This window comes from Halichoeres trimaculatus, unplaced genomic scaffold (assembly GCF_033239565.1).
Source record: "Halichoeres trimaculatus isolate MK-OKI-2021-1 unplaced genomic scaffold, fHalTri1.1 fHalTri1_scaffold_22, whole genome shotgun sequence".
Taxonomy (NCBI): domain Eukaryota; kingdom Metazoa; phylum Chordata; class Actinopteri; order Labriformes; family Labridae; genus Halichoeres; species Halichoeres trimaculatus.
Window position 1 is genome coordinate 19296541 of NW_027437200.1, and position 24208 is coordinate 19320748.

Sequence of the window (24208 nt, forward strand, 5' to 3'; positions counted from 1 at the left end):
ACGTTTTATGCCCAAATGCAGGAGTTCACAGCGCAAAACCAATTAAAGTGGAGGTGTTAAGTTTTCCTCTATTCCAAACATGGATAAAAAATAACAATGCTGGAAGTCCAAACTGAGCATGTGCAGATTGTCAAACCTCTACATATTCTTTTGTTGTAGAAATCCCTGAATCTGCTCAAAGTGGTCTGTTCTGAAGTCAGCACTTGATTTCTTTGTTGGTTCATGACAAATTGTATTTGAAGGCGTGGGCCTCAAACACCAAGGTCTCCCAAGGCTCTGCCCCGGACAGGCCTCAGGAGGGCCAGCCAATCAGGAGAATAGGGGAATTCTTAAAGAGACAGCAGCTATAACGAAATGTTTTAGACAGAGGCTGACATATAGGTTTTTTTTAAAGCTGTCAGTCATGTACAGCTACTACGGGGGTACCAGAGGGACAATATTAAGACTTAAAAAAACACAATACCCCCCTCTTTAAAAATTAAGCAAACTTCATGTCCCTTGCATTTAAAAAGTCAAAGTTGAAGTGCGAAAAGAAGAGGAAGTTAAAGAGTTAAGAAGCATTGCAAAACATATGCTTTCTTAATCTTATCCATTATTGTGGTCATCCAAAACACAGACTTACGTAGGCTCTTGTCTCAAAGTCTGAGGATTGTATTTTGCATCACTGCACGCTCATTATTTATATCTCATAAATATCCTAAAGCTGCATCATCAAGGAATTAAACATTCTGTAAAATATTTTTCTAAGAAAAAATCATTGATTTCGAAAAAATATATCCAGAGAGCGCCACCTCTAGTAAAGGCTAACTGTTTTGCTGTAATAAAATAAGCTAGCTGAGCGTCTGACAATCAATCCAGGAAACAACCACCTACCTACACAGCCTGATGTCTGTGGCGATTTCCAGATGTGACTACGTTAAAGACAGTATTGTGTTTTCCGAATTCAAAATATTTTCAGAATTGCCGAGAATTTCGTCTTCTCTGTCGTCTCTCTGTACCCACTCGTAAAAAAAAAATTTTTTCAATAGGAACATAAATAATCTTCAAGACAGTATGAAAACAATAGCGTCAAAGTTGCCGGGAAAAAGCAGAAAAAAATTGGACTGTAAACTGAAGATTATATCAACCACACTGCCCCCATGTGTTCCGGAGGGGTATTGCATGGTGATGCGAAGAAATCTTCACCTTTTAATTCTGTTGATTTCCCTGTACAATTTAACAGTTTTCAACAAATATTGCCAAGCTTAGATTTCACTTTTAGCTGCTGTTGTGCCACTCTTTTCACTTAACAAAGAAAAATTGTGAGATCTGTTAGACTTTTTCTGTAGATTGATGTGCAAAGATTTGGTGCCTGCCATGAGGAAGCAGGCCACCAAAAGCTAATATTCATAATGAACGTCCTTTTCCCCCCCTGATCTTAAAGGGAATATTACATTTGAGTTTGATATCCACAGCTCCATTACTGTGTTAGCTTTCCCCCGTCGTTCCTGTGTGCTCTTTTAAACCAAAAATAGAGCACAATATGTGTCGAGTTTTCAAATATATTTACTTTTCCATTACACATTCATGAACTTCTCAACATCTGTCAGGACTATCTCCATCTCTGTCTCATCTGCTTCAAATACCCAGTGATTATTATCTCGCCGTCTCAAACAGGAAGCTGTCATTCAGCAGAGAGGAAGTCCCAGCGGTGTTAGAAGTACCTGTTCTGTTTTGCAGAGCCTGACTTTACTCCCCGCCAGGGACACCAGCACTCTGCCTTTGTAACCGCGGAGCTCCAGCAAGCCCCGCTTGTTTGCAGAGGAAGGGTGGGGGAGGCTGTCGGCGCGCTTCTGGGAGCCGCAGGCGGGGGGGCGCGTGGCCGTCTGAAGAGTTTCCATCCACTCCTGGCGCTCCCCTGTGGACACGTGCATGAGTGAGACACGGCGGAGGGAAAAGAGAGCTGGATAGTGTGAAGAGAGTGAAAGTCATAAAGAAGGGAAAAACTACACAAAGAGATATCAGGGCATCTTAAAGTCTTTGAACCATAGTGTTAATTCATCATTTTTTTTCTACAGAACACCGACTTTTTGGCTGCTCAAGCCTCATTTCATACTGATACAGAACACTCTGGTCTTCAGGATAAGTAATTGAAACACGGTATGAGCTTTGATTGGTGAAAATTAACTTAGCCCTTGGAAAAAGAATATCCTGCAAAGCTGAAAAGGGCACTAAAGATATAGAAATCTGCTACACTGAGATCTGTGAACCTTAGGCTAAATTTGGTGAGACTCCTACAAAGTGCCTGATTAAAGATATAGCTTGAAAAATAGCTTTTAACGATACTCAGCTGAGGAAAAAGTGAAAGAAAAGGTCAGAAAACTGAGCATAGTGCTAATTGCTACACCTCATGTTGAGGCTATTCACGTTGAATTGGTGCGATAAACCTGTGGCTAGCTTGATTGGTGGTAACATCGACTCATTTCCACTAATGATTGTCAAACTTTAAATTCTGAGTCAGCATTACTGCAGTTAAAAGGCAGGACGGACAACAACCATCCACTTCAGCTAGCTGAAACAACAAATGTCACGAAAGAAATTAACTGTAGCCAGCTAGCTAGCTGATAAAGATAGTTTCACTTCCAAAATAAAGCTAAAACAAACAAGTCAGTTTTGGTTTTCAACAGCAAAAGTGGGTGAAAAAAAAAGCCCTTTTCAAAATTACACTTGATAGCTAAATGCGTGATAGCATGCTAACATGATACTCTGTTAGTTAGCTTAGGCTACGTTGCATATCCTGATAAATGTTAGCATTATCTTGTGTTGTTGGAGATTTGGGGCAACGCTGTTCATGTTTTGAGGTGTTAAGCTAGTAAGCAGCAAGAGCTAACTGATTAATGCTAACAAGCTAGTACTGAAAAGCTAGGACAAACTAGTTAGGACTAGCTAGCTAATTAGTATTAATGACTATGGGAAAAAGTTGGCTTGAAGTATTTCTTTGTTTTTGTTTTTGTTTTTTTTGGGCCCAATTTAATGTTTAGCTACTTAGCAAATGTAAAATTTTGGATTTCTTGTTTTTATGCTACAGATCTTACAAGACAAATTTTTAATTTATGTATATTATTATTTATATTTTATATTCTTTTATGAAAGCCAAATATTTTGTTCAGAAAGTTGCACTGTGGGTAAAGGCTAATAGGTTTGCTAAAGTTGCTGGGGTCAAAACTGCTAATGCTAGCCTAAGCTCTGTTAGCCCCCATAAGCCCCCACGCTTGTCCCTGGAAGTAACGCTAGGTTACAACAGGGGCAGTAGGCAAGTCAGCCATGCTCGCTAATGATTGCAGATTAAGTTTGCACTAACAAATATTAAAACATATTCAAATGTGTATTTTGCTCCTATTTTATCTAAAAAAAGACACAAACAACACCAACAATTAAATTATTTAATGCCTCCAGAATCTCAACAGGAAGCCAAACATACGTACACGGATAAATTGAAAGCTCGACTGGCTTCAGTCAGTTTTAGAGGATGACTGAATAATCTCCATTGAGACTTTCCTGTAATTTTCCAAACATGTTTTGACTCTTTGAATAAAACTTGTCCTTGAGCAGGACACTGAATTTCCCAATCCTTCCTTGTAATCGCCCTGGATTACAGCGCAGCTAAACGGTTCAAATAGTGTCTCGCATTATGTACTATCAAACGTTTACATCCAAAGATACACGCTCAAACGGCCTCTCAGTTATTTTCCCTCCTCCACTTTTCAAACAGACATAAAAGAAGACATGAAACCGGCGCTGTAAAGCCCATTCCCTTACCACCCAAGACACTGTGTGCTATCAAAGCCAACAAAGCGGAAACACAAGATACTAAAGGATTGTAAACACAAGCACGAACGCGCACATCACAGGTCCAAAGCAGCTCCCACTGTGGTAACTGTTTAGTAACAGACAGAGAGAGCCCGGGAAAGAAATCACAGTCAACTTATGGGAAAATTGATCCATCAGCACAGACATAACTTAAACTCAATTAACTTTACTGTTAGTTCAGAAATGTTTTTAAGAGGTGGAGAAAAATACTTATGTTCTAAGTTACTGAAGCGAATTGTTTTTTGTTTTTTTCCCCACAGCTTCTCCAAGAACAAAAAGCTTTTGAGCTGGGAGGGACTCTTTGTCTTGCTCAAAGCACCTCAGAGTGATCTGAAAAAGAACTGGATGTGCCGGACCAGTGACAAAAACATTCACTGGGCATCTTATTTTCCAGGCAGCAGAGCAACACTTACAAAGAAGAACCTTTAAGCAAGAAAAACCCTTTAGACCTCCTGAAATATGGATTTTAAAGAGGGGGTATCTGCTCCCCATATTTTGAACACGGATTTAAAGTCAAAATTTTGGATGTTTAAACCAGACATGCAGTTTTTCTGAGAGGGGTCCAGCTGGCTGGCCGGCTGCTCCAACGTGAATCGGAAGCCAGCTCCAATGTGAGACGGATGCAACGTAAAACTGTTCCCTTTTTTCAGTATTACACGTCTGATTGACTATTCCACCTCTAGCTCCTCCCCCTCTGACGTAAGACAATCATTTTGGCCCTCATTTATCAATCTTGCGTGGGAATTTGCGCAGATGTGGGTGTAAAAATCAGTTTACGGCAACGTTCACGTGTGATTTATGAAACGTGCGTACCAGGGCCAATCACGGCCTATGTCTGATCAGCTGTTGATGAATGCAGCGGCTGAAAACTATCATGATTTACAGACATAGTTAGTTTTAAACATTCAATTTACACATCCTTCCTTCCTATGACGTCACTTCCTTCTGACGATGGAGGCGTAGAGTCTCCAAGACGATTCGGCTGAGAGTGGAGGTCTGCAGCTAGACACTCTTGGATTTTTTAACAGCTTCATTGTGAAGAAGTTAGAGGGAGAAAGAAAGAAACATTAATTCACATGTGTACAGGGATTTTTTGTTGAATTAATTTATACATTCTATAATTAATTATGTTATATTTTTATTATTTATTTATTGTATTAAAATATTTTCTATATTATATTAAAATTGTGATATTTTTTTTTGTCAATTTTTTTTTTTTTAATGTTTATAAACTGGATCGGAAAAAAGTTACCACTTTCCACCAGCAGAGGGCAAAATGATTCTCTCTGACTCGTGCCATGTGCATTTCTTGGGGAAATATGGCTCCTGATACAGTCTGTAGACATTACATCGTCATTTAACTTTTTCACTTGATATGGTGTAAACTAAAAACCGCAAAAAACAGACACGTCAAAGAATCGCAATTTCAATTAAATCGGCACTCCAAAAATCAAAAAATCGACACGTAAAAATAGACTATCGTCCCAGCGCTGGTAGAAATCCCTGTATCTGCCTGTAAACTCATCTAAAAGGGTTGATTACTTATTGGAGTTTGATAAGCGGGCCTCAAACACTGAGGTCTGCTTCCAGAAGGCCGGCCAATCAGAGTGAAGGGGGAGTTCTTAAAGAGACAGCAGCTCAAAGGAAGTGTTTCAGACAGAGGCTGAAATAGAGGTTTTCTAAAACCTCAGTGTAGGAAGAATAGGGATTTTTGGGGGGGCTGCAAATCATGTTAAGATACTACAGGGTTAACAGAAGGACATATTAAAGCCTTTTTATTTATTTATTTATTTTATTTTATTTTTTCATTAAAGAGAGCAAATTTTAAAAACAAGGGTTTGACAAAAGCCTGTCTTACACCTTCAGACTTATTCTCCAACATCCCTGCTTTAAAGAAAAGTTTTCACTGTACAATACCTATACACATCAAACCCTCTGAGCTCCTAAATACTGTACCCACTTCCTGGTCCCAAACTCAGCTTTGGTCTAGCTGCCCCCCCTTACACCCTGATTCTTATGAATTTACAAAGAGCTGTCATAAATAATAAATGTCCTACTCAATTATTGACTGCTCTTTACATCACCAGGCTTTACTGTTCCGTTCCCACCCCTGCTTTTTCTGACTTCCATTACCTGTCCTGCACCGCACTTATTTGCCTGTTCATTTATTCAGGGCCCTACCTCGCTCCCTTGCGCTCTCCCCTTCGCCCGGGCTGTCAATCCTAGGGCAGGAGTTGAGGCTGGAGCGAGGAAGGAGGTGGGTGGATGGAGAGAAACTTGAGAGATACAGTGAGACCTTGGCATGCCTATACTCCTGTGTGTTTCTGCAGCATATGTGCGTCTGACTCGCGTGTGCGCGGATGTGTCTAGCATACGATTGAGTTTTTGTTTGTTTCAGCATGCAGTCTCGCACATGAACCGGTGGCGTGCTTGCCAAATTCATCGCTGCTGTGTTTATGCAAATGCGCCCTCACCTTGGCATACATATGAAAAGAACGCACAGCTATACTCTCCTACACTTAAGAGCCACATCTCTCTGCGTCGCTTGTTAAAGGATGTATGTGCTGTAAAGCCGTGTGTTAGAAAGACTGTTCCTCTGCGCATGGACAGAGGCGGAGATGAGGATGAGGGGAGAGGCAGATAATCCTCATTGAAAGTGGAGGAGATGAGAGCCAGGTCCACTCAGCGCTCAGCAGAGATCTTAGAAGACGCCCACATAGTCTCCATCAACAGGAATAGAAGAAAGGAAGAGAAGAAAATACACAAAGCAGGAGGAAAGTGGCTGTTTGCTTTGTTTCTCTTATGTCAATACTCCAGCATACACATATGATACAGACTTAAACAAACAGCACTGCTTTGTGATGTTTAATCTAAAATACATTCACCATTAATACCCAAAGAGTTCTACTTAAAATATTAGCCTAGCTGGAAAATCAGCACGGCATCATCATGCGCTAAATCAGCCAGGAAGCTAACGTTTAAAGCACTTCTTTGTCAACCTGTTAACGTTGGGAATGATGTATAGTGAGCAGAATTTTTTGCTGATTTGAATCCTAACAGAGTGAGTTAGACCAAATGTAAATAAATTTTATTTTTTAAGACAGATAACTTCAGGATGCAAAAAGCTAGCATTAAAAGACAATAAAAAACATCTCATGAGTTTACGTAAGAGATATTCTATAGTGTGCAGCTACATATGCTTAAAATAATCTGGACAGGATGAGCAGGACTAGGGATGGGAATCAAAATGTGTCAACCCATCAATATCGTTAGCCTTTATGCTTAACGTATGCCAGAGCTGCAGGACCTTATGTCAACTAGTTTGCTGCAGCTAACTTTAGCAGTTAGTTCACGTTTCCCAAGAAAACTCTGATTCAGGATTTTCAGCTTGAAGTTTTAGAAGAACTGAACTCACACAGAAATGAACACTACTCTCTAACAGGAGATTCAAATTCGATTCATTCAATATAGTATAAATCTCCCTATTTAACAAAATAGCGCTAGCTTGATGCTAATGTAAACAGGAAATCACACTGATATGCTAGCGGTTGGCTTCAGAATAGAATTTTAACTTTCAACACAGAAATATCACAGTTAGTCTTTGTAAAAATTACTGAGAACACTAAATGTCAAAATACTCGTAGGCAAATGAAAGAAAAGTTACATACAGACTCATGGCAAGGTTCCAAACAGCTTAAAATATTGCTGTAACAACTTCGAGACACTAGATGGCCTCAACTCCATGTTAAAAACTCAATTTATTGTTGTTGACATAGAAAATCTGTAAAGCCAAAATTTCACAAGAGGAACTGATAAGAGAATCTATAAAGAATCAGATCAATGAGCAGAATCAATAAGGGCATTGGTATCGATAAAAATTACCAATGCCCGTCCCTGAGCAGGACTGGAACCCAAAGCAACAATTCCCTGTTTCTAGTAACATTGTAGTGAGCATAGGGCATAGGGCACTTGAAAATTCAAGAAGCTAATGTTGAGAGACAATGAGAAGCATTTTATGATTAAGTTGGGTATATGAAAGGGTATAATATATAGTGAATTGAATTATACGCAAATTAACACTCCCTGACTGTAAAAAAGAATGGACGTCATCTTGCTCGGCTCAAATTCAGGTCAAAAACAAAAGACACAAAGCAAAGCTTGTTTCAACTTACTGTATAAAAATAGGCATGTTTGTGATGTACCCAGTAGTTTCGCTACCGTTGCCTGGATTGCAGGACACGTAAACTGGTTTAACATGACTTGTATGATCACATTGTCTTTTGTGTAGCCTTTACTATTACAAACAATTGGTTACGACTGATAATGGTGATGGGGTTTGATAAATCAGGAACAAATGTTCTTTCAGCCAAGAAATAGTATTGTTTGGGATTGTGGGAGATTAACCAACTAACCATTTATCATATTGGAGATTCCTAGTCAATCTAAAGAATTAGTCACATTTTTTACATTTATAAGCCCAAAATGTCAGTCATATATTGTAAATGCAAACATTAACCTGCAAGGAGGACTGAAGGCTGGTGGTGCTAGCTCTGCTAGTGTTAGCTTCACTTTGCTAACCAGCATCCCTCACAAATTACCAGCAAGGACAAAGAAAGCAAAGTTTTTAAATAAACAAAAAACAACACAGCTTAGCTTGTTTTGACTTGGCCCCATAGACAAAAATAAATAAAAAAGATGAAACCAATAAAAAGTTGACCAGTTCCCGGTGAAACAACAGCAATTTAAGTAAGACAGAAATGTCCCCTATGAGTTGGAGGGGACCAAAACAGAGCTAAAAAGTCCTTTCTTTCTTTAAATTGGCAAAATCCTGCCTCAGAAATGATTTTTTTTCTTTATTTTATTAGTAGAGAGCTATACATCAGCATGTTCTTGTTAGGATATACTGTCAGTGAGAGCTGGTTCCCTTGTGGCTGAAGAAATCAATAACGAAGGTTTGAGGAAAGAAAAAGCAAAAACCAGCCACATGGTGTTAAAACGTGAAATATGCACAACTGTTTATGCAACTTTCCTCCCACTCTGTGTCCTCCTGAGTTTATATTTCTGTCATTAATTTCTTCCCGACCATTTTCTTGTTTTCCCTACTTATTCTCTGCGTCTCTTTCTCCCCCTCCTTCCTGTCATCTCAAACAAAACCGACGGGCTTGTGGAAAGCATCAGAATACAAATCGTCAACATTTCTTCGACCATCTCCTCTCTTGTAGCGTATTTGTCTGCATCCCCTCCACACCTCCGTGTCCGCACCGTTTTCCGTCAACCTCCGCCTGGTCTCTTCCTGCCAAACCCTCCTTTCCTCTCGCTTTCTTCTCCCCACATCGCTGCCACGGCTCTCTGCATCACTCCCTCCATCCTTCCCCTCCTTCTTTTTTTTCTTCTTCTCCTCTCCCCTTGCTTTCCTGCCTGCCTTCCTTCCTTCTATCTCTCCTCTCTCGAGCTGACAGTACCTGAGGGAAGAGGCCACCTGCGGACCAAGTGGAGAATCAGCCGACAGCTGTGTGCACACTCTCTCCGGTGGCCTTCAATTATTCACTCACTCCGCCCTCCCCTCCCTTTTTCCCTCTCTCCATCTTCACTCTGCCCTTTTCATCTCTCCCTGCCGTCTCTACCTCTCCGTTGCTTTTTCTTTCCACACCCGGATTGCGTGTCTTCCTCTCCCTGTCCCCTCGTTTAAGCTCCTTTCTCCTTTCTTTAAACATCCTTTTGGTTCCTTCACACACCACCCTGACCATCACTCCACCGTTTTCTCACCCCATCCTCACCTCCACTTCACTAACCCACTCCTTCTTTCCTTCTGTCTCCTCGCGTCGCTCTCCTTCTCGTGTGTTTCCCCCTAAGATTGATGACTCTCCGCCATGAGGCGAGTGGGCCTGTTTAAAGATGCATGAGGTGATGAGGCCAAGTTTTCTCCTACTCCTCTCTTTCTCTCTTCTCCTTCCAACTCCTTCTTTCTGACAGCAGCAGCCACCGCGGCGAGAGGCTTCCCACCCATCCCAAGGGGTCAGAGGGCATCCCAAAATCAGACAGCTCTCTCGTCAGGATGGCTGAGCATGACGTTTGACGATTAGCTCGCAGACAGTGTGATGAATGACGCAGCCGAGGAGCTGCACCTCATAAACGGACACAAAAAAAAAAAACGCTGGCAGTCGTGAAGCTGATGATATACTGATCGAGCAGAGAGAGGGGTCAGTGCTCTGTGTGAAGACGCTAGAAACAAAGTTAAAGAGGAAGTTGCGTTTATAGACATGCTCTAGAAGTTCTGTGAATGAGACGTTGAAGTTTTTCGAGTCTAACACTGACACTGAAGGAGGTTTGAGGTGAAATTACGAATACATAAGGGCTGAAATGGTCATAACCTAGCACCCAAGGTGAAACGTATTTTTGAGCTGCACTCATAGACAAAAAAAGCCATGACAAAATACGCACTGAGCTAAAAAGCTAAGAAATCTCCTTTTCAAATTTCTTTAACACAAAGTTTAATAAGATTAGTTTAAGTTGTGCTACGTTACACGTGATAAGTTTAGTTGTGCTTAGGTACACTATGCTCAGTTACATTGTGTTAAAGATGCTGTAAGAAAGAATCTGTTCTGATTGGACTGCAGTGACACCTAGTGGCCGGGGATTGCAGGCACACTGTCGTGAAGACATGACTCTTCACAAGGCATATGTTTGCTTTGGGAATGAATGGATATCTTTTTTTCAACTCTATTTTTCTCTGATCAAGAAAACCTTATACTGAGGTATTGATCAACTGTTACAAAGCGCTTTGATTTTAAACATAACAACCAACTAACTTTGTCAGTTTGTACCATAGTTTAGTAGCTGTCTATATTCCAGTTTATATTCCTGCTAGCTATAATCCCGGGACAGATCCTGAGACAAACCGTCCCACTTTTTGGTATCCTTCCGTTGGGCTGCCAGACTAAACTGATATGATCCCAGAAGGTGGAGCTACAACACTGCAGTCTGTTGATTGGTCTACAGCTTGGTGGAAACCCGGCTTAAGGAAGTTGATTCCCTGATTAGTTTGCTAATGTTGTGACGGATGTTTCACCTGAGATTACTCTTGCATTTTATTGAAAGTTTCTGTTTTTTTCTTCTAATGCGAAGCTAAAAAAAGACCTGAGCTCATATAAACGTCCTGAAATCCATGATGATAGTGTTCCTGACTGAACCCTGTTATGAGCTAAGAGCACTTGTGTAAAACAGCTGTAAACAAAGTATCTAGTTAATGAAATTTATCTGTAAAAGATTTTATTTTCTGCTTTTGGATCATAGTTTCCACTGTTTTTGAATTAAAAGATGTTGAATGAGTGAAACTGTGTGAGGTATAAATACACTGGTGGCACACTGAACTTGCAAAGACAAAAGACCTTGGGGCCGATAAGAGCAGAATATTCAGTAATAACTGTGAAGTTGACCTCATCGGGAACAATAAAGAGATGATTAGTATGAATAATGATCAGGTCACATATTGATCAGTCTTTTCAAAGCCTGACAGATATCAATATGTCAACAACTTGCATTGAGGTTTCAAAGATCCAATCGAAACAGACCTTTTCAGTTGAGAACGCTCTCAGATATTCTCACCGCACTGTACAAAGGAAAGGAGTCAAAGGTTCTCAACACCATAACCACGCAAATCTCACTTTCTTCATTTCACAGGAATCAAAGATCAGCAGACATCTGACCCCAGAAACAACCCACGATTAGCAAACGAGCAGGTTGACCTGAGCCGCCTAATAGACTGCCATCAAGCAGGCAGGAGGTAAAGTGTGTAAAGTGTCTCTTTCCCCTCTCATTAAGGCCGACACAGACAAAGCTTCCAGCCCGAAGACGATAAGAAGAGACAACTCTTTTGTCTGACAGAGGGATGAAGGGAAGAGGGATAAACGAGACGATTAAAGGACAGTTCCAGGGAGATTTGTCCCTTTTTTCCTACACATTCTGCCCCTGAAGACCGGTTTCATAACAAAGGTTCAGACGGGGACACGAGGTCATTACTGCTGCTGAGACCTTTCTAAGCACCACAGTATGCACATTTCATCCAGCCTGCTCTGTGAGAAGAAAGAGGCGTCTAATCCCCGCAGTGTTTGTCCACCACAGCAAGTACATACAGTTTGTAAGAAGGCAGTAATTTGAAACTTTCTTACAGATGTAGTTTTTTTCCACCAGATTTCTGATCCAGTCCTGGTGCTTGTTTTTGCAAATCTGTGCATCATGTTCTAAATCAGTTTCCCTTGATCAACAATCTTTCCCCACAGATGACAAATTCAAACTAACGGGTTAAAAATCTGTGCACAAACTAAAAAGTATACCCATGGATTTGCAAACTGAAGGTTATGATATAGCTCCTTTTTTCTTAGCCTGGCAACAGGGGGCAGCAAATGTTTAAGATTACACATTAAAAATCTGAATACAGTAAAAGAAGACACGAAAATTGAGCAAAGGAAGCATAAAAACTCATTTAAGCTAAACTAAGTTAAATCAGGTAGAGTTCTGTTCATTTTAAGAATGCTAAGCTAATTTAAGCTAAGCTAAGATGAGCTGTGTGAGCTAATTAACCTTGGATAAGCTAACCTAGGCTACATAAAGCTAAGCTAATTAAGCTAAGATACGCTTTGTCACGTTTAGTTTTGCTCATTCATGCTAATCTACGTTAGTTGTATGAAGCTTAGCTAAACAAAGAGGAAGTTCAGTTAATTTATGTTTAATTGAGCTAATTTTAGTGACGCTAATCTTGATTTGGTCAAGATAAGTTATGTTAATTTTAGCTAAACTTGGTTTAGTTTACCCAATTTAAGCTAACAAAGCAAAAATCAAATTAAGTTAAACTAAGCTAGTTTTGGTTAAGTTAAAGTATGTAATCTAAAGTTGAGCAACGGAAGCTTAAAAACCCATTTAAGCCAAGCTAAGTTAAATCAAGTAGAGTTCTGTTCATTTTAAGAAAGCTAAGTTAATTTAAGCTAAGCTAAGATGAGCTTATTTACCAAAGATATGCTAAACTAGGCTACATAGAGTTAAGCTAATTAAGCTAAGATACGCTTTGTCAAGTTAAGCTTTGCTCAATTATGCTAAGCTCCGTTAATTAAATCAAGCTTAGCTTAACAAAGTGGAAGTTCAGTTAAGTTATGTTTAATTAAGCTAATTTTAGTGACGCTAATCTTGGTTGAGTCAAGATGGGTTTTGCTAATTTAAACTAAGGTTGGTTCAGTTTACCCAATTTAAGCTAACAAAGCAAAGATAAATTAAGTTAAACTAAGTTTTTGTAAAGTTAGGGTGTGTTATTTTATTTTAGCTAAGCTTATATAAGCTTAGCTAGGCTAAACTAAGCTAAGTTATATGGATAAAGCTAAGGTAAATTAAGTTGTATTCATTCAAATTTAACTGAGTTTATTTCAGTTAAGCTAAGCTAAGCTAAAATTGAGGCAAGTTAAGTTACATAAAGTTCAGTTTCTACCTTTTGTATACGGTAAGCTAGGCTAGTAACTACTTGATTGCACAGAATTTTTTCTCTGTTATATATTTTTTACTAATTTTAAGGCAATTGAAATGTAGGGTCTTTTCTTGTACAAGGATGTCTATTTAATGTCAAATAAATTCTTATTACTCTGAATAATGTTACGAGTTACGGAACATAACCTCTTCTCATAATTGACCTCTTGGGCCTTAATAAGGAACCAAAAGCAAATGTTACCAAAAGGCAGAGTTGTTGTTTAAATATTGAACTGAAAACTGAAAAACTGAACTGATGTAAAACCTCAAATCTAAGTGAAACGCGTTAAAGAGACACATTCACATGACGACAGACAGATATGAAGACAGAGGGAGGTGAGACAGAGGATTTGAAGGAGGCAAGGCGAGTCTGACACAGCCTGGAGAGACAGCGAGTGAGAGAAACAGGAACAGAGGAAGGAGGGAGAGAAAAACAAGGCGAGACGGGGAATCAGACGGTCAGAGCCAGAGACTGACAAGCAAAGAGAAGGAGACAACAAGAGGCTTAGACATGACCGCGAAGAGCAGGACAAAGCAAAGCAAAGCGTGCACTTGTTGTACCTTCTCTTTCAGCGCGGAATATGAACGTCCGCAGGGATGTGACCACCTCGAACTTGTTGTCCCCCAGTCCTCGCACCAGCCTGATCGCGCTTGCCAGGATCATACCTTTGGAGTACATCTCCTGAACACAGAGAAAAACAAGAGTACATGTGTTGGAATCAGCTCCACGCATGCTAATAACAACTCTTAGTCTTGTTATCTGGATCTGAGGCACACAATTACTGTTTTGTGATGCTTTGTGTGCATAAATAGATGCCTAATTCTGTGTTGTATTACCATCGCATTCAAATTTAAACACTGCTGACAGACATCCTTGTCAATCTCGAGGCATAACTTGTCAATACAGCGTCAAATTCATCTGCAGAAATAGCTCCCCTGTTCTCTTTTAAGCAGTAACTTTGATAGCAGCTCTCAGCCTTTGGACAAGAAGCATTCAAATCTGCAAAGAAAGAAGCGTGGCACCCATGCTATGTGTTTTGAATCCAGATCTCATGTGCTATTTTTGGTGCCAACGCAAGTAAGTCAAATTATAGGGTTGGATTTTCTGCAAGTTGAAATGGAGGAGCAGGAAATGTCCCAAAAAGTGAATTACGTAGCATGAAAGAAGAAGAATAAACAGCACGGTGTCATTGGGGTGTTAGGAGACATCACAAAACAAATCTAGAAGCGAGAAATAAAAAAAAACTTCGCAAATATTTAAAAAGAAGTTGGCGTCTTCCTACAAGGGGATTTGGAGGAAGTGCTTGTTGGGTAAAGTGGGATTGCGTGTGTGTGTCTGTGTGTATTGTTTCATTACCCCCCGTGTTACCCCGCTCTCCTGCAGCGCAACTGGAGGCATCCAAATAAAGAGGATGACGCACAGGAGGCTTCATGACCCCCTTTTTACAGTCTCCCCTGACAATGGCAATTAAAGTAGTGGGTCACTGTCAATACGGGAAAAGAGACAGAAAGGCTAAAAAAAGGGAATCAAACATCAATATCGTCGCTGCTAAAGAAGCAAGGACAGAGTGGTACCAGTGTCTCATCAGTATTCAAACAGAAATATGGAGAATATGACAGAGAAATGCCCTTAAAGGAGCTCAGGCTGTAATGTTCCTGAGATGGAGAGAACCAGAGGATGGTACATTATGCTTCTGTGGTGGCGTGAAAATCACTGGGTTATAAAAAAGGCAGAAAAAAGGGTCGCTGCAGACATTGCATTATTCATGTCGATAATGTCATTATGATTGCAAAGTATGAAAAAAACTCCTTTTTCTCCCTGTCGCACTTCAACTGGCCTGACCTGAAATTTGATTCTCTGCATTCCTGTGCACACTGTAATGGCTTATGTTTGATTTCTCTGCATATTACCTTATGCTTTCTGCCGGCCTGGATTTTCAAACACAGGAGCCTGAATTTTTTCTTTTTAGCAGTTTTAGTTATAATCAAAAAACTAAAGACAGGCTGCAAAGAGTCACTTACATAGATAACTACAGAGCAAGGATTTTAAGTCCTATCTATGGTCTTATAAGGGATCTATGGGTCTATGATGTGATGGTAACAACATTAAAGGTTTAGTTATAATTTTTTAGATATAAGATAAAAGCTATCAGGTAACAGGATTCATGTAGAGGGTATAGGGTCAGGGGTATCAGGTAAAAAGTATCAGGTATTAAAGTGATACTCCGGGATGGACCAAACACCCCCTCCCTGCTCGTCAGCCGGTTTCCTCTGCACTCAGACGGGGACATATTTTACTTGACCTAAAACACAAATAAACGGACTCCCACCGAAAAAATCTGATATCGGTCTGCATTCACGCTTTATTTAGAGAATTTTCAGCGCGTTACTTTCACACAAAAACACCGCTAAATAAGGCTCTAGTTCTCATCGGGTCTCTTCGTCCTGGCAGACTACCTGCGTTTGTTTATATCTGGCATGCCGCGCGCGTGGACTGATACACTAAGCGGCGAGCGCCTCGTAGCCAGCTGTGGCTCTGCAGCGGAGGTAGCACTGTTTTACGACACAATGAGAACTAGAGCCTTATTTAGCGGTGTTTTTGTGTGAAAGTAACGTGCTGAAAATTCTCTGAATAAAGCGTGAATGCAGACCGATATCAGATTAATTCGGTGGGAGTCTGTTTATTTGTGTTTTTGGTCAAGTAAAATATGGCCCCGTCTGAGTGCAGAGGAAACCGGCAGAGGAGCAGGGAGGGGGTGTTTGGTGCGAGCGCCCTGGGCTTCTGCTGCACAAAAACACTGCTGTAGGGGTAATTTCTGCCCTAAACCTTGTGATAGGACCCAACTTGTTCCATCCTGGAGTATCACTTTAGGGTCTGGGAAACAAGTATTGGATATTAATTATAGGGATGAGTACTGGATTAGGTACTTTTATAGGTACCGTCTGAATACCAAGTCTTAAAGTAGGTGATTTTCCATACTTGACACGAACACAGCGCTGCAAGTTTATATAATGAGAAATAGAAATATTACATTGAAAACCTTTAAGATTTTACTATTAAGACAAATTTGTATTCATACCACATAAACACACACAAACAAACTGACAATTGGTAGCGTTGGGTACCGACACTGATTGCCAGGTAGCCAACGCTACCATTCATTTCAGTTTCTGAGTCACCATCTTGATCCATGAGAATTTTTCAACATCCTAAAAAACTTTGATGATCCTGAGCAACAATGGGAATAAGGAAAGTAAGGTTCAAAGTAACGCAAAATCTAAAGAAACTTTATCTAGGTCCTGAAAAACCTGTCTTGAGATCCTCTGAAAAACAAGAGGTCAAGAAAGTTTCCTGAACAACCCTTCCAGGGGGCCTGAGAAATGTTCCCAAGATGCTCGGACACACCATGGAATTCTCTCAGGATCCTGAGGAGGTTACTCTGGATCTTTGAGTGTGTCTAGATAGAAATGATAATAATTAAAAAGATCTTGGGATCTCCCAGTTATAACTTTCTCCTCAGAGCTTTCTAGATTCTGAAAAAAAATCTCTCGACATTCTCGAAAATTAAGGAAGTTGAGGAAGTTCCTTGAATGTGAAAAGTACCCATCCCTAATCAAGCATTATCAGGTATCAGGTACTGGACACTGGGTATTGGGTATTGAGTATAGGGTACCAAGTAGCTATCAGGTAGCAGGCACTGGGTATCAAGTTTTGGGCATTAGGTGTTGGGTATCAGATGCCAGGTGTCCAGGTTCTGGTGTCGGGTATCTGGTAAAAGGTACTGAGTACAAGGATTTGGGTGTCATTTGGTTTTGGGTATAGAATTAAGGGTTCCAAGAATCGGGTATCAGGTATCAAGTGTCCAGAACTGAGTATAAGGCTATCAGGTGAGTATTGGGAAACAAGTATCCGATATAGGTATGAGAAACAGATATTGGATACCAAGTATTGGGTTCCAGGTATTTAATATTAGGTTTTAAATAAGAGAGTGCCAGGTATTTCATGTAAGTTATAAGATAGGTATCAGGTATTCATACTGGGTATGAGGCATCGGACTCAGTTACTGCGTTTCATGTACCAGGTTTCAGTTTTACGTAAAAAATATGAGTTCAGAGAATTTGGGTATTATGCACCAGTTATCAAGTGTGGTTCGTCAGGCGTCGGTGGGAACCTCAATGCTTTGAACCAATAAAAGTGCAAAGTAAGCCTAAAAAGACAGGTTGTTTGGAATGATTAACTAAGTGACACTAATTGACTGTAATTATCTTTGTTTTTTTTCACCATTAGTATGGACAGATTTTCAAATATCTTGAGCAACACTCAATGTTTCAAAGTCAAACTTCAGAGAAAACTGTTTAGAAAATTTTGATCAGGTACCATGGGATTTCCCCTCACTTCCTCCAAAACGTGCCCTGCAGCAATGGTTTTGGATGTTAAGAAAAACTATTAACACACGATCAATCTTCTTCCAGATGGTCTTGTTAATTAAAAGTCTTGTAGGTACTGAAGAGGCATCAGAATCAGTTTAATTTGTTTTAATAACCATCTTAAAAAACTCCTTAGATGAGCTTTGTAGGGTTTTCTTTTGAACTGTTTCTGATAATTCCCAAATGTCTACGCAAGACGGTTTTTAATTTTGTTGAGGGACATTGTAGAAGTGCATTTTTGTCACTCAATTCAACCACATAAGTATCACTAGAGCACTTCTGATGTATTGTTTTGATACATAAAGATAATAGTCATCTGCATTTAAGGTAAACAGTTTAATTTGATTCCCAAATGTCCCAGGATTGGCAGGAAAAACGAGCGTAAAGAGCGTAAGTGAAATAAGAAAAAATTGAGGATGAAAAAGAAAGTGAACTTCTGACTCCTTTTTGCCATTCTTAATTAAACTGATGACCTTGCACATCCTCAAAAGCCTATTTCTAGAGACTGTACGTCCAAAAATATACCAGCCAGTGCAGTCAGTCAGGGAGTGGAGGCAGGGGGGGAGGGATGGATGGATGGTGGGAGCATGAAATACTAAAAAAGAGAAGAGCAATTAGGTTTGTGTGAAAGGCCAAGGAGAGGAAAGAAAATGGAAAAGAGTGTAGGGACGACGGAGTGAAAAGGAGGCAACAGAGGGATTCAGTAATCAAGAAGAGGGAGGGGAGTGGGAAACGATAGACATGATGTAGAAATGGAGATGCCTGGGAGGGTCAGGGAGGGGTCTTTGACGTATAAAAGCAGGTTGTTAACAATGGCGAGAAGTGGCTCAACCTAATTACCGACAGACATCCTTGCGTGCAATTCGCGTTGGGAGTCTCACAGCGATATCTTGATTTTTTTTTCCTCTCTCTGGCTCTAAATTTAGACAGAAGTTAGAGGAAGGTGAGGAAAGGAGAAACAAAATGTGCATGTGTGCGTGTGTGTGCGCGTGTGTTCGTGGGGGAATTAACAGTAGTGGCTGTGTTGCCGATAATTACACTCCAGTATGGGTAATTAATTGTTTTAATTCTAGTTTTGGGGTCACGCAGGAGAGGGTTGTTTAATTGCGAGTCGTGCATCTGTAAATACTCTGACAGCAGAGTCGGCGCGATGGAGGGATGATGAAAAGAAAAGAAGCGGTCAGCGGTACAGACACGACGCCCACACTCACATACACACATACATGCAGTGTTTATAGACTAATCTCAAGAGGATGGACTGCCAAGGATGCAATGGGGCCTAACTATCTCTCCTTCTCCAATAACAGACACACCTGACTTGCCTCCCTCTGGCCTCCTCCCCTCATCTCCCTCCCACGTCCTCTCGTTCCTCCCGTATCACCATTCTGCCCTCCCAGCGTTTGTCACTCACCGCCTATCCTGCGTGGATAACTATGTCTCTCTCTTTTCTTTTTCAAAAACAACCTCGCTCAACTTCAGGAAACAATTAAGGCAGAGCAATGGAGCTAAAGCCCACAATAATGGAGGCACCGTGTGGAGGGAGGAAGGAGAAGAGGGTGGGGGGGAGTTTTACCACCAGCATGGAGTTAAGGGTTCAAGCATCTCCAGTGGGAGTTTTTACAATGGAGGCACGAGGACACCAACTGGACTAGAGCGGGAACTGCAGCTCTGAGAGAATGCTCTTGGGCAAAAAGTGTATCCTTACTCAGTGTTTCCCCAAAGCGGGCTGCCTTAAGGATTTGAAAGATGTTCCTTCCAGGCAGAGCTGTTTTGAAAGAAGTCCAAGTGTGATTTAAGGACTTATAAAGTTATTCTGTGGAGGATCAACACATCTGTGACTGCCTGCTAGTGAAAAAGCATGTTTCAACTTAATGGCTATTTCTGAGGATGTTCAGCCACAACAGTTAAACAAACTTTCTTGACCTGAAACTTGTCTGAATGTCTTCAGTTTAAGAATGACTGTTTTTCAAAGACTACGTCAGTCAGACCTCATTTGAATAATAAATCCTGAAGCTCTGATCCATTTGTGTTCATTTGAGAGTTGTTCTTTTCTAATACCTGTGACCGTATTAGTAACAATATTCTTCACTGTCAGCAACACTGATTGAGCTGTGGGGTATAAGGTATGGGGTATAGGGATATTGATTATGAAGTTATGAAGGGGCATTGAATTCAGGTTGCAGGAAGGGGGTACTGGATATAAGGTAGAAGATAATCGATAATGGATGTAAGAAATGGGGTACAGGGTATTTGATTTGGGATATGAGGAACAGGGTACAGGTAAAGGGTATTTGGTATATGGTTTAGGGCAGGGCTTGACGTTAACTTTTTTGCTCACCAACCACTGCGGCTAGTTGTGCCCCAGAGTTAGTAGCCACTCAGCATTTTCACTAGCCACAATTTTATTGTTCGATAATTATGTTTAATATGTTAAACGCTGATGATAGCATGCTAAAGTTTGGCTACATTAATGTTTAATGCTACGTCATAATCAGGTGTCCAGCTCTGATAAGCTTTTGCGTAAGGTTGAGCTCCTTTAATATGAAAATTTGCAGTCTATAAAGACAAAGCAATAAAAGAAAGAGTTAAGTGTTGCATTCAATGAAACTGGTGAAGGTAGAAGATTAATGATTCTGCTCACATATTTGTTTACAATGTATAATATGCAACAAGTTTTGAAGTCTAAAGTGTTTGTAAAGTAGGAGGTTTAAACATTTTTCCTACAGCTCCTCATATCTGATCAGTTTCTCTTCTCTATGTGCGTTTCTTGACGCTAACTAATGAGCAAACACTGTATGCAGGCAGTGCTCACAGGAGTTGTAGTGTTGTAGACTCATTTTGCGGTATAGTATTTCAGATGCTGTCTAGGAGTGGCGGTGTTACCTGCCACTGCTGAAATTCCTCCACATTTGGAGGATTAGTGTGTGTTAATGTCAAGCCTTGGTATGGGACATATGGAATAGGTATTGGTATTTGATTTGGGATATAAGGAATAGGGTTGGACATAAGGAACGGGGTCAAGGCAACAGAATAATGGGAATAGGAAGCGAGGTTTGGGCAGGCTGGCATTAGGTTTTTGATATGGGTTGTGGGGATTTTGGGATATGGGTATGGGGTATGTGACAAAGGGTTAAGTGTGAACGGTCTCAAGAATCTGGCTTTTGCAAGATATGTTGGGAGGGTTCTTGAATATATGGTGGAGGACAATGGGATATGGATATTGAGCGTGGGCATAGGAAATGGGGTACAAGGTTTTTGGCCTGACAACTGAGGAATGGGGTACATGATATGCAACACTAGGTATTGGCACGCAGGGGCACAAGTGTTTAAGGTCTTGCACTGATTCAGTACCATTACCAACTAGTCTTGGAATAATCACTACCTACAAAATATTCTTGCATGAAAAATGAGGAACTTGATTTTTATGACATTAGCAGAAAGCATAACGTGGACATTGTACGTTTTCTAATTCAACATCCAAAGATATCTATTTGAAGACTTATACCTAGCCCAGGGGTGGCCAACCTGCAGCTCGGGAGCCATGTGTGGCTCTTTGCCTTACAGCGTGCGGCTCTTCGATCCATTCATAAAAATATGTATGTAGTTAAGAGTTGTGGTGTGCCGATCAATCTAAAATATCGATATACTTATGCCAACGCTGGGATCAGTGTTGATCAATGTTTGGGTGTACAGATTTCAGTTTCTGCTGGATATGGAAGTGAGTTGGTGTTTGGCAGGAAGTTTTTGGCACTTTTTTGATTTTTTAAAAAAGAACCATTGAGACAAATTAATGAAAATGGAAAAGTTGCAGATCAGAAAAACAACACTTTTGACAGCACAATGGGGATGCTTGGGAATATTCATCACCTTTTGGGTAGAAATTGTTCATTAGTTAAGTTTTAGGGGAATGTTTGTCACCGTTAAGTTTGAAAGGGATAAATACCCAAATTTGGGAGGAGCACTTATTCAAATTGATGAATTTTCTCATCTTAAATGCGTCTTTATCAGTATTAACTCTTGAATGTTCAAAGACTCCCACGCTGTGAAATGTGGAAGATTATGAATACCTGCAAATGATTTATAAACAGAGATTTCATGGATTTCGACCAAAGCTATCCCACACTGTGAGCACAGTATTGGTAACTCGAATGAAAGGCAGCAGAAATTACACAGGAAAGTGAAACACTCAGGGTGTTACAGTAAGCAGCAGCTCAGGCGTCTTGGGGAGAACACAGGAGGAAGTAAGTCGAGGAGATTTGAGGCTTGGCAGCAGAGACAGACAGACAGACAATCAGTCAGACTGATGGACTCAAAGACTGATCCCCGATCCTAAAACCTCATCTCCCCTTTGGCCTCCCATTCAGCCTCACCCACAACCCCCCCTTCTCTTCTCATTCCTTCATCCCTCCCTGCCAGCCTTCCTTGCTTCCTCCCCTCGCTCCTCTAAAGACAGGCTTTGGACTGTTTTCACAAAACACACTCTCACAGACACACACACGAGAGACCACATTGGACCCCGAAGACTACATCTCAGGACCAAAGCGTTCTCCCGAGTCAATCCCCGGTGTTGACGAAATCAGGCGAAAGGAGTGATTGATGAGACGGATTGGATGTACTGCTGCAGAGAGGGAGAAGTGAGACCAAGGATCTCGCTACTCTCCCACGCCACCTCCACTAGCCCTGATGATGACATCATGGCGGCCAGAGACCTTCAAGCTGCGACGGCGATTAAGTGCGATTAGTTCTGTCTGGGGCTGACAGATCCCAGGGGATTGTAAAGTACAAGAGATTTTTTTAGGTGTTGAAAGTTTGAGTTAAAGAACAAGTATGGGAATGTTTCATTGTGACGGATTTCTGTTTTTACTGATGGGGCCAAAAACTGGAAAAGGCCATTCTGATATACGACTGGTCTGGTTTTGATCCAAGTGTCCAACTAGAGCTTTGTGCAGAGACCTTAAGCTCTGAAGACATCCTCTGCTTGTCTTTAGCCATTTGAAAGACGACCATGAAGTCCAATGTGGTCCATTTTTGAGAATCAAGAAACATAACAAGCGTTGGGACAGCACCTCTTAGGGAATTTGACAAAACAAATGGTTGATTATTTGTATCTAGGACAAAAAAACAGGATGTGTCATTCCCTTTTTAGCTTTAGTCTCACTTAGTAGTCTAATAATCAGGTTTGCAACCAAAGACCTCCAAAAACTGCAGCCATATCCCTCTGAGCTGTACTTAAATCTTAGCAGCGTTAGCATTTTTAACTGAAAACCTCAGCAACAGTGCGTCTGCAGAGTTGTAGTCAGCTCTGTAATAACAGCATTCAGCTCAGCCTCAGATTAAGGAAGCAGCTGAGTAATAATCAAACTGCTGATTAGGTCTGTCTGCAGGGTTTAGATCAGCTTTATTTGGGGCTTTTTATTCCCAACATATGTTTATCAATATGTTACAGCAATCCAGATGTAAATCATTCAACAACTGTTGATGCAGATTCTTTGTCTTTGAAACAGCTGAAAGTAAAAATAAGAGAACAAGGAAGCTGAACTGTTTATTCTTCACATAAAAAAAGAGCTCTAATCACTTGTGCTTAGGGGTGTGCTCTTTAGCTAGCAGCTAAATTTGGTCCCTAACTGATGCCAGACATATTAAACAACGAGTCAAAGCATTTTAGTTTGTAATCAAAAAACCAAAACAATGAGCTTAAAGGAGATAGAATGTTCTTACAAGGATGAATGGCTGATGCTTTGATCATTCTCATTTTAAAAATTAATGTAAAATGTAAATACTAAGCACCAACAGTTGTTCTTCATTTACATGAATAAAAGTCATAATTATAAAAAAAAACATTGTTCTGTGTTTCTGCCACAAATCTGTGGTAGCAAATCTTAGCGAGCGAAGAATTCAACCATTGCATTTATTGATATTTTTTTAAATAACTCAGATTTCTATATGAAATAGAACTGTAACATGACTGTATTGTTACATAACAGTATTGTTATGTAAAGTAACTTTGTATTATCATATTGTGATGAAATGTAATTGTATCTCTATCCAATGTAACACTAAAGCAGATAAATGGAGTGAAGTCACAGATAGGGATGGGTCCCCAATTGGGTACTTTTATAGGTACTGACCGAATTCTGTCAAAGTACAGAGAACCGTTTCACATAAAACCAAAAGGTACCATGTTTAGGTACCTAAATGCATCCTTGTGGTTGTGAGGGAGTAGAAGGTGATTTTCCATGCTCGACATGAACACAGCATTGGAAGGTTATATATTGAAGAAAAAACATGTTACATTGAAAATATATATTCATGATTATTAAAGAAATTGATATTTTTTTTACCACAGAAACACAAAAAAGTACTGAAAACTGGTACTGTTGAGTACATGTACCGATTGCCAGGTATCGGGCATCGGTATTGT

The 24208-nt window shown here is 40.4% G+C and overlaps 1 protein-coding gene across 5 annotated transcripts in view; it reads right to left on the minus strand.

Moving 5' to 3' along the window:
* arap2 (ArfGAP with RhoGAP domain, ankyrin repeat and PH domain 2) overlaps positions 1 to 24208 on the minus strand; it is a 177739-nt gene that overhangs the window by 128090 nt on the left and 25441 nt on the right. For all 5 annotated transcript variants that reach the window (XM_074698999.1, XM_074698994.1, XM_074698996.1 and 2 more), the window contains exons 8-9: positions 13921 to 14041; positions 1704 to 1897 (exon numbers count right to left, since the gene is read on the minus strand). In XM_074698999.1, coding sequence (XP_074555100.1) covers positions 1704 to 1897; positions 13921 to 14041 — 315 coding nt within the window. The remainder of the gene's footprint in view (positions 1 to 1703; positions 1898 to 13920; positions 14042 to 24208) is intronic.